We start from the raw sequence: 11262 nt of genomic DNA on the forward strand, positions 1-11262 counted from the left end.
GGCTTGTGGCTGGATCACTCCTACCTCTACCCCCATCCTCACATGGCCTCCTCACTGTGTGTCTAAGTGTTTGTTTTCTCTTCTTACAAAGACATCAGTCATCGGATTTAGGGCCCACCCTAACCTGGTACAACCTCACCTAAACTGAATTACATCTGCAAAAATCCTCTTTCTAAATAAGGTCACCTTCATAGGGATTAAGGGTTAGGATGGAGAGACATCTTTCCAGAGGATGTAATTCAACCCATAACAACATCTATCTATCTCCCTCCTTGGGTTAAACAGTCATAGAAAGCCTAAGTTGAAGCCTTTCCCGCCCTCAAACAGTTGCCAGTTTGTGCCCAGGACCCAGCAGCAGGATGGTCACAGCCCAGGCCCCTCTGCCCCTCATCTGTTTGGGAAGAGACTGCAGGCTTGAGCCCAGCCTTGAGCCAGTCGCCTAGCCTTTTTCTGCCCCAGTTTTCTCTTTCAGAAAATGCAGGCATTGATAATCCTCTTGGGGCTGCCAAGAGGATGCAGTAAGCTAACAGGGGTTTGAAAGGAGCAGGCCTGTGGTTAAGCATGCATGAGCAGGGAGCTGGGGTTTAATCCTGAAGACAGCAGGTACACACGTCACACAGACACTGTAGGGGAGGCGGCCAGGCCAAACCAGAGGCTCCTGGTGACTGCTGCAGGCCTGTATTTCTGGATACCACCATGGCCCAGGTCTCTGGTGGCCAAAGGGACTACAGTGCAGGAGTGAGCTAGGTAGCCACAGGGTGAGAGAGGGGTAAGAAGTATCCTTAGTGGCAGCTCTCACTCCAGTGTCCAGGCCAGACCCTGGTATCGGGGGGAGGGGTTGTGTGGACTGGAAGTTCCATTCTTTGCAGATGCTCTCACCATCTCTCTTGTGCTTTTGTTTTTTTCCAGTGTCTTCAAAAAGATTTTCTGCCAAGGTGAGCTACTAGATCACTGTCCACTGGCTCTGGGAGTAATTGGAGCTAGGAGAGATCTGGGGGTGGGGACAGGACCACCTGTCCTCCCACCCCTAGCTCTGTCTGAACACTGCTCACTGTAAGAATTCACTGGAGACTCCATGATAGGGGTACTGGAGGGCTCTAAACCATATTTTCATGTTTGATTTCTTGTTAAACACAAAGCAGATATTACCTTCATAATAAAGAAAAAAGGCGGGGCGGCACCTGTGGCTCAGTGAGTAGGGCGTCGGCCCCATATGCCGAGGGTGGCGGGTTCAAACCCAGCCCCGGCCAAACTGCAACAACAACCAAAAAAAAATAGCCGGGCGTTGTGGCGGGCGCCTGTAGTCCCAGCTGCTTGGGAGGCTAAGGCAAGAGAATCGCGTAAGCCCAAGAGTTAGAGGTTGTTGTGAGCCGTGTGACGCCATGCACTCTACCCGAGGGCGGTACAGTGAGACTCTGTCTCTACAAAAAAAAAAAAAAAAGGCGGACCCCGTAGCTCCATGGGTAAGACAGCGGCCACATACAGTGAGGCTGCTGGTTCAAATCCAGCCTGTGCCAGCTAAAAAAACAATGACAACTGCAACAACAACAACAAAAGTCAAATGCTTCTACAAAAGCCAGGCAACCAAACACCAACAAAGATACTCTCTGCGTAGGGTCCTAAGCTTGCTTTGCAAACCTGGTTCACTTTACAATCCCAGGGCTGGAGGACTGGGGAGGGGTCAATAATGTCGCAGGCTGCACAAACTGAGGCGTGGCACTCATGGGACATGGCGGGAGGGGGGCCGAGGGAGTTGGTGGCTGCGTGTCCATCCCGGAAACAGCGCGCCCCTAGTCTAGCCTCTACATTTCAGGGGCGTTTTGCAGGCCAACCTGGCTTGCCGGGAGGGCAGGTGGAGGCAAAGGGATGTTGACCTCCCTCCTTCTCCTAGGAGGCCTTCCGGGTGCTCTACTACACCTACCTCAACGAGGGCTTCCTCAGCCTGTGGCGCGGGAACTCCGCCACCATGGTGCGTGTGGTGCCCTACGCCGCCATCCAGTTCAGCGCACATGAGGAGTACAAGCGCATCCTCGGCCGCTACTACGGCTTCCGCGGAGAGTGAGGCCCCACTCCGCCCCTCGCCTCCTTATCCTCCTTCCTTCTCTCCCACGACCCTCTCCTGTCTCTTCCCTTCTAAGATGCCCATCCCTCTCCCTAACTTTCTTCCCACCTCTCCCTTTTCACACGACATGCCCCTCCCTCGCTAAGCACACGCCACGCCTCTTCTTTCTTCCTATGCCCCACCCCCTTCTATGCATCTCGGCCACCTTCCTTCTCCCTCAAGCCCTGACCTTTACACCTCTCCTCCACAAACCTTTCCCCTCTCTCCACCCTCCCTCTTCTCCCAACAAAATACCAGGCAGTTCCTTATTGAAACCCTCCCAAGTGTACCCTCTGCCTTGACTCTGTCGCACACTCTGTTCTATCATCATACCTCCTCTCCATTCGCCCATTTGTTTCCTTACAGCTCCCCATAAGTCCTAGGGGGGCCGGCCACATACAAAGGGGAAAGGGAAGGCACCAGCTCTACCTTCCAAATGACTCCCACTCAAGAGAACCCATCAGCTTGAGCATTGGAAGCCAGCCCAACCTGATATTCCTTGGTGGTCTCCACCCCTAACTGGGACATGTGGGTGCTCTAGGCTGGGCCTGTGTTCATCTGCAGCCCCCTCACTGGGTCTCCATTTCCCCCCAACTGGTTCAGAGCCCTGCCCCCTTGGCCTCGCCTCCTCGCTGGTGCACTAGCTGGAACCACCGCTGCTTCACTGACCTACCCCCTGGACTTGGTCAGAGCGAGAATGGCCGTGACCCCAAAGGAAATGTGAGTCCTACTTTGGTGATGCTGTCACCAGCACCAGAGGCTTTTGTGTGGCAGTGGTTCCCAGGTCAGATCCCCTCTATCAGGCCCCTGGGGTTTGGGTCTGACCACTGTCCAGCTGTGTTGAGAATCCACCATGCTGATCCTGCCTGGTACAACAGAACAAGCCGCCTGTGATATTCTACCATATATTCTGGTAGACGGTAATTTGTTCTCTTATCCTGGAGGTGAGTTTCTGCTTGGATCAAACCAAGAATCTTCATTTTGAACTAGACATAAATACATTAAAATATGTTAAGAATAAAAGAGAAGGACTGAACCCACTAGAGTATTCCCCATGGTGAAGGTAAATTTTGGGCTTGGGTATACCTTTGCCCCCTAATTCCAAGGCTTTTGCAACATGGTTATATTAATATCTCTTAAAGAAGGAATGCATCAACATGCAGGTAAACCCAGGCCCAGCAGGCCGGGAGAAGAGCCAAGAGTCTCAGCGGCTCCTTCCTGCACTGGAAAGGCCTATGACCCACTTACTCTGTTGCTCTGTCCTGGCAGGTACAGCAACATCTTTCATGTCTTTATCCGCATCTCCCGAGAGGAGGGGCTGAAGACCCTCTACCATGGATTTATGCCTACTGTGCTGGGAGTCATTCCCTATGCTGGGCTGAGCTTTTTTACCTATGAGACACTGAAGAGTCTGCACAGAGGTAAGGAGAGCTGGGAGCAAGGGGAGGGTAGTCCCAGCTTCTTGGGAGGCTGAAGCAGGATTATCCCTTGAACCCAGGAGTACATCTTACCCCTCAACCTGGTGAAGGGAGAGTCACCCAAATCATGGGAAAGATGTTCAGACCTCTCAGAACTAAAAAATAAAGTGGCTGGGCATGGTGGTTTACACCTATAAACCCAGTGCTCTGGGAGGCCAAGGCCAGAGGATCTCTTGAGACCAGCCTGAGTAACATATCAAGGCATTCAGGGAAGACTCCCTAGGGATAGCAACTCTGCCAGGATCACATAGACTTGGAGGCAGGACAGAGGCAAAGGGACTACAACCCTGGATGAGGCAGGCTGGGAGCCTAGGGTCCAAATTAGAACATAGGATGTGTGCTTCTCTAAGGAACCAGGATTGCAATCTTCAATGTCTATTTAAGAACAACTTTGTGGTGATGCTCAATGAGTAGGGTGTTGGCCATATACACCAAAGCTGGTGGGTCTGAGCCCAGCTTGCACCTGCTGAACAACAATGACAACTGCAACCAAAAACTAGCTGGGCATTGTGGCAAGCTACCTGGGAGGCTGAGGCAAGAGAATTGCTTAAGCCCAAGAGTTTGAGGTTGCTGTGAGCTATTACACCACAGGACTCTACTGAGGGCAACATGATGAGCCTCTGCCTCAAAAAAAAAAAAAAGAGCAACTTTGTGAAGTCCAGTAGTCACCCAGCGTTGATGGCCACCTCACATTTTCACAGTCACATACACAAAGCATATGGGTGAAACCAACCAAGAATGGGAGGGGAAAAAAAAAAATAAAAGAATGGGAGGGGAAATGCCCTCTCTTGGTAAGTGGGAGAGATTGAAAAGTACACAAAAGCACAGAGAATAGTATAACTGCCATCCAGCGTGATCTGTTTTTAACATTTTGCCTTTGCTCCTACATGTTTTTTTGTTAAAGAATTAAAATGTTGTGGGTAAAGTTAAAGCCTAGGATCTCTCTCAAAGTCTCTTTCTCTTTTTTTTTTTTTTTTTTTGAGACAGAGTCTCAAGCTGTCTCCCTGGGTAGAGTGCTGTGGTGTCATAGCTCACAGCAGCCTCCAACTTGGGCTCAAGCAATCCTCTTGCCTCAGTTTTTCTATTTTTCATAGAGATAGGGTCTCGCTTTTGTTCAGGCTGGTTTTGAACTCCTGAGCTCAAGCAATCCACTCACTTCGGCCTCCCAGAGTGCTAGGATTACAGGCGTGAGCCACCACACCGGCCTTTTTTTTCCCCACAAAGTCTCCTTCTGTTGTCCTGGATAGAGAAACATGGCATCATAGCTCACAACAACTTCAAACTCCGGCTCAGCGCCCGTAGCTCACTGGTTAGAGCGCTGGCCACATACACCAAGGCTGGCAGGTTCAAACCCGGCCCAGGACAGCTAAACAACAATGACAATTGCAAGAAAAAAAAATAGCCAGGCATTGTGGCAGGTGCCTGTAGTCCCAGCTACTTGGGAGGCTGAGGCAAAAGAATCACTTAAGCCCTAGAGTTTGAGGTTGCTGTGAGCTGTGACGCCATGGCACTCTACTGAGGGCAGGATAGTGAGACTCTGTCTAAAAATAACAACCTCAAACTCGTGGGCTCAAATGATCCTCTTGCCTCAGCCTCCCCAGTAGCCGGGACTACAGGCATTCACCATGACTCCCAGCTAGTTTTTTTCTATTTTTCTTTTCTTTATTTTTTTTTTTTTAGTGGAGACAGGATCTCCCTTTTGCTCAGGCTAGTCTCAAATCTTGAGCTCAAGCAATCCATCCCTCTCAGCCCAAAAGACCTGTCTTGGCCTCCCAGAGTGCTAGTATTACAGGTGTGAACCAGCATGCTGGGCCATTTCTCTTATTACAAATGTGGGCTGCATGCCTCAAGACAGCTTTAGAAATGCTTTTACTTGTATTTACATGTCATGTGAACACTACCTTGTCACATCAAAAAAAGTGCCCCAGGCCAAGCAAGGTGGCTCATACTTGTAATCCTAGCATTCTGTGAAGCCAAGGTGGGGGGACCCCTTGAGCTCAGGAGTTCCATATCAGCCTGAACCAAGAGCAAAATAGAAAAAATTAAGGTGTTTGGTACATGCCTGTAGTCCCAGTTACTCAGAAGGCTGAGGCAGGAAGATTGCTTAAGCCTAGGAGTTAGAGATCGCTGTGAGCTATGCCGAGGCCATGGCTCTCAACCCAGGGCAACAGAGTGAGACTCTGTCTCAAAAATAGGGGCGGCACCTGTGGCTCAAGGAGTGGGGCGCTGGTCCCATATGCCGGAGGTGGCAGGTTTGGACCCAGCCTCGGCCAAAAACCACACACAAAAAAAAAGAAATACTCAAATGGAGTTAGCTCACCTGGCAGTGCAGCTCTCCCTTGGCATCTGTTTCTCTCCTCTACCCTTTTAGTGACTGTGGTGTACCTCCCCCACTTGGGGGGTGTTAGGCTGTTTCCAGATTTTCTGTGTCCAGCCCATGTCCAGGACTCATCTCTGTGTGTGGATGTGAGACCCCATTTTGGGGTTTTCTCCTCTACAAGGGCATCCCATCACCCTGTCCCCACATTGTCAACCCTGCATGATACCCTCAGACTGAATGGCTTATTTTTGTTGTTTGTTTCTGAGATAGTCTCATTCTGTTGCCCCAAGCTAGAGAGCCATGGCATCAGACTGGTTCATAGCAACTTCAAACTCCTGGATTCAGGTGATCCTCCTGCCTCAGCCTCCCAAGTAGCTGGGACTACAGGCAACTGCCACAATGCCCACCTAATTTTTCTATTTTTAGTAGAGACAGGGTCTCACTTTTGCTCAGGCTGGTCTCCAACTCCTGAGCTCAAACAGTCCTTCCTCGGCCTCCCTGTGCTTGGCCCACAGACTGCATATTTTTGCCCTGGTGTATAGATAGCTATATCTTTGCATCTCTCTGTTTTGGATTTCTAGTTCTAAATTTACTTCTGCGAATGTTTAAAGAACCTCTACCCCTATGAATCAGTTGTGGCTCCTTTCTCTTTCATGTTTACATGTCCTATCTGGACCCACGCTACAGTGCTTGTGTAGTTCATGGCCACTTACTTCCATTCTAGGAACCCTGATAGGGGCCATCTGAGGAGGGCACTGGTCTGGGACAGGGCTGGGCAGTGATTCCAGAGGCAAGCACTCAGTGTGCATTATTTTACTAGACATGGAACAGACTTGATTAAGGGTGAGCAGTGACTTTCTGAGTTGGTTGTATGATTTAGTTTTTTTTGAAACAGAGTCTCACTCTGTCTCTTGAGTAGAGTGCTATGGTGTCATAGCTCACAGCAATCTCAAACTCTTAGGCTCAAGCAATCTTCTTGCCTCAGCCTCCTGAGTAGCAAGACTACAGGAGCCTGCCATATCTTCTGACTAGTTTTTCTATTTTTAGCAGAGACAGCTCTGGCTGTTATTCAGGCTAGTCTTGAAATCCTGAGCTCAGGAGAGACACTTGCTTCAGCTTCCCAGAGTGCTAGGACTATAGGCATGAGCCATTGAGTCTGGCCTGGTTATATGATTTTTTGTGCTTTTCTGTCTTTTAAGAAATTTGACTTCTCGATTATAAGAAGGAGTGATGTGGAGGTGAGGAAGTGGGGTATGCGGGTACACGTGTGCATGTGCTCACAAGTTGCTCATGTGGGTGCAAGTGTGTGGGTGCGGGATGCTCAGCCCCCCACAGCACCCTCACAGCCCTCACCCCACAGAGTACAGTGGTCGCTGGCAGCCCTATCCCTTCGAGCGCATGATCTTTGGTGCCTGCGCGGGCCTCATCGGGCAGTCGGCTTCGTACCCTCTGGACGTGGTGCGGCGGCGCATGCAGACAGCTGGCGTCACCGGCTACCCACGCACCTCTATCGCGTGTACTCTTCGTACCATCGTGCGGGAGGAAGGCGCAGTGCGCGGCCTCTACAAAGGCCTGAGCATGAATTGGCTCAAGGGCCCCATCGCCGTTGGCATCAGCTTCACCACCTTCGACCTCATGCAGATCCTGTTGCGGCACCTGCAGAGTTAGTGGGCCCTGTGGTCAGCTGTTCTCAGGACGATGGGCCTGTTTGGTTTTCTGAGCCCATGGAATAGGATGTGCTTGGTTCCACCTCTGGGGACCAAGTCAGGGGCACTTTGTGGAACAAGCAGGCGAGTCTTGGTGGCCAGGGCTGGGAGCCCTTGAAGGGCAATGTTGGGATAGTGGGCTCACGGTTGCGTGGGTTCTCCTCTTCCCCACCCCCCCTCAGGGGCTGCACTGCCTCAGTAGGTGTTGCCCAAAGAACTGGAGTCAGGAGTGGTCAGCTCTGCCTCTTGGCCCTGTGTGTCCTCCAACATGCTGCTGATTTTGGGTCTCCCCCGTCCCCACTAGGCTTAGGGCCGGACTAGCTTGTTCCTGCTCCCTCTGACTCTGCCTGCTTGCCTGGCCTCCAGCCTGGGCAGGTGTCTTTCCTGGAAGCCAGACCCTGTCTAGGATGGGACAAGCCTCATGTTCAGTTTGGCCACAGATGTAGTTCCTTGCCTACCCCACCCTGCCTGTCCTGCTTTCCCCATCATTTCCCAAAGGACTATGACCCCTCGGTCCCAGAGCCTCGTACTCGGGAACAGCCTTCTCCTGAGAGCCCCATCCCAGTCTCTGCTGTCAGCATGGGCCCCCAGCTGCTGCTGCCTATCCAGTTTGTAACCACCTCAAGGAGTGTCGTATTTCCTCCACGTGACAGAGTCTGAAGTACAGACTATGACGTGGAACCCCTTCAAGTTTGGGTCTGACCCCCCCCCCCCGCCCCAGGGTGTGTCTGCCGATATCTGAGTGTCCAGCCACCACTTCTAGGCTCAAAGCTCCTGCCTGACAGGCAACACCAATGGAGGCTCAGCCTCAAACCCCAACCCTTTGCTCAACTGTGGCATCTGATAAGTCCCTGGCTTCCCACCTGAGCAAGCCCTTGGCTGGGGCATGGAGCAATTTAAAGCCCAGATTTCCATAAATAGAGCACACAGAGACGATAGGTGGCCTTGATCCTCCTAGAGTGGGAGCCCTATGAGAGTGGGTGACCCAGGAGTAGGAAGTATGGAAAAGCAGAGGCATGCACCCCAGGGAACCCCAGTATCTGGGCTCAGAGAAGTCTCCGGCGCCGCCAGGTACTGGGGACTCAAATGCCCAATAATGATGTTTTAGGTCTCTTGATTTTTTTGTTTTGTTTTTCAAATTGGCCAACCCTGGGTCTATCCATATCAAACCCCTGACTAGTCCAGTCTAGTTGCAGGGCAAGGGAGACCTTGAGGGTTGGTTTCCATAGATGGTTTAGCTGCCATGCCGTGTGGCGGGCTCTCAGCTAGTGCACTAGCCCTGTGTGCATTTCCAATCGTGACTTCCATTTCCTCCCACCCTTCTGTTCTCTTTCTTTTCTTCTTGCCTCTGACCTGCAGGTGTGAGGACCTCTCTCTCTGGCCCTTCCACATACCCACCAGCCATCCCTGTCTCGTACCCAGGGGCCCAGGCAGCCTGTGATGGCTGTGAGGGGCTGTCTTGTTGAGTGGGTTTCCTTTGCCCAATACCCAGACCTGGCAGAAGAAGCCAGGGCACCCCACACAGGAAGAAGGGAGGGGGACCCGAGACCCCCCCCAAAGCAGAGGGAAGTGTCTGGTTGGGAAATGCCCTCCTCTGGTCCCCAGGCTAGGCAGGAGAGAAAAGGGGTGGGAGGATCCCCCAAATCCTGCTGGTGCCCAGTGCACCTGCACCTCCCCTGTATTGGCTCCTGGCTGAGTGGGCTATGACAGTGTGTCCCCCACCCCTGTACATAGTCAGGCTCCAGGTCTCTGCAGTCACTTCTCTCCCTGCTGATTGCTAGTCCTGGTCTTGTATCGCTGGTTCTGGAGTTATATTTTGATGCCATGAAGATACTTTGTTTATATATAATGTTTATATATTTTAAAGATTTGTGCCAAGAGAGTATATTTAATAAAAATTTAAATAACTTCTGCTCATTTCTCGTCTTTGGCTCTGAGCACCCCCTGCCCTCCCCCTAAATCCCCAGAACAGGGTTGACATTGTTATGAGACATTTATGAATAAAGTTTTGAATAAAAGTCTTGAATAAAGTTTTTATTTTCAATTGTTGTTTGGCTTGTTAATACATACCATGATTTTCCAGAAAATACCAACTTTGCAAAAAAGGGTTTATGATAAAAAGTAGGTCAGCCTCCTAGCTCCCTCTATAGGTGTGTCTCCTGAAGAGATTCTATACTTGTCCTCTGCAGGCTCCACCCACCACACTGACACCCACCCACCCCACCCCACCCCCGCTGCTCTGCACCATGGTCCATTGATAAAATATACCCATCCAGGGCGGCGCGTGTGGCTCAGTGAGCAGGGCGCCGGCCCCATATACCGAGGGTGGCGGGTTCAAACCCGGCCCTGGCCAAACTGCAACGAAAAAATAGCCGGGCGTTGTGGCAGGCGCCTGTAGTCCGAGCTACTCGGGAGGCTGAGGCAGGAAAATTGCCTAAGCCCAGGAGTTGGAGGTTGCTGTGAGCCGTGTGACGCCACGGCACTCTACCAAGGGCAATAAAGTGAAACTCTGTCTCTACAAAAAAAAAAAAAAAAACTATATATATATATATATATATATATATATATATATATATATATATATACCCATCCATTATGGATGGGCAACTAGATTGTTAGTGAGCTGTTGTCATGAGATGGTTGTGACTCAGTAGGGACTGCTGAGTTCACCCCTGCCCCACCACATCCACCCCCAATTTCTGGTTCATGTTCCACATCTTATGCTGGCTCTTGAGCCTTGATCACCCGCTCCCCATTCCACCCTGCACTGTGGCATCCTCTGTATAGTGGTGGGCCCTTGGCCCTGACTGGAATAGTGACAGTGGGGAAGATGTTTTACTGGCTGCTTCAAAGAAAAGCTTCAGGAGACACTCTCCTCTCTTGATGGCCTTGGAGGAAGAAAACTCAGCCTGGGTGGGTGTTAGGATCACCTTGTGAACACAAGGAAGGGACCAACCCCAGAATGAAGCTGACACTGCAGCTAGATTATTGGTGACATCTGGGCTGCTGGATCTAGCTTTACCTGAAGCCCAACTGCTTCTCACAGCAATATGAGTCATTTTATCTACTTTATTTGAGGCGGATTGTGGCTGGACACAGTGACTCATGCCTGTTATCCTAGTACTCTGTGAGGCCGAGGCAGGTTGATTGCTCGAGCTCAGGAATTGAGACCAGCCTGAGCAAAAGCAAGACCCCATCTCTACTAAAAATAGAAAACAATAGCCAAGTGTTGTGGGAGGCACCTGTAGTCTCAGCTATTTGGAGGCTGAGGCAAGAGAATTGACTACTTAAGGCCCAAGAGTGTGAGGTTACTGTGAGCTATGACACCAAGGCATACTACCCAGGACAACAGAGTAAGACACTGTCTAAAAAAAACAAATACAAGTAAAAAAAGAAAGAAAGAAAATGCCAGCTACAAAAAATAAAAACATTAGCCAGGCATGATGGTGCACAACTCTAGGCCCAGCTACTCTGGAGGCTGAGGCAGGAGAACCATTTGAGCCCTGGGATTTGAAGCTGCAGTGAGCTATGAATTTACCAATGCACTCCAGCCTGGGAGACAGAGCAAACCTGTCTCTTAAAAAAAAAAAATCAAGGAATATATAGTATGTAGCTGATGCTGCCGCTACCCCACCCTAAGCCCAACAATCACAGTTC

General features: G+C 50.7%; 1 protein-coding gene across 2 annotated transcripts in view; it reads left to right on the top strand.

Moving 5' to 3' along the window:
* Nucleotides 1-9517, top strand: part of SLC25A42 (solute carrier family 25 member 42) — a 41245-nt gene extending 31728 nt beyond the window's left edge. Inside the window, exons 4-8 of one of the 2 annotated variants that reach the window (XM_053586565.1) lie at nt 910-935; nt 1892-2058; nt 2705-2821; nt 3371-3522; nt 7260-9517. In XM_053586565.1, the coding sequence (XP_053442540.1) occupies nt 910-935; nt 1892-2058; nt 2705-2821; nt 3371-3522; nt 7260-7567 (770 nt within the window). In that variant the 3' untranslated portion in view covers nt 7568-9517. The remainder of the gene's footprint in view (nt 1-909; nt 936-1891; nt 2059-2704; nt 2822-3370; nt 3523-7259) is intronic. The other variant, XM_053586567.1, reaches the window with a different exon arrangement.
* Nucleotides 9518-11262: the final 1745 nt, after the last annotated feature.

Source organism: Nycticebus coucang, chromosome 3 (assembly GCF_027406575.1).
Source record: "Nycticebus coucang isolate mNycCou1 chromosome 3, mNycCou1.pri, whole genome shotgun sequence".
Classification (NCBI taxonomy): domain Eukaryota; kingdom Metazoa; phylum Chordata; class Mammalia; order Primates; family Lorisidae; genus Nycticebus; species Nycticebus coucang.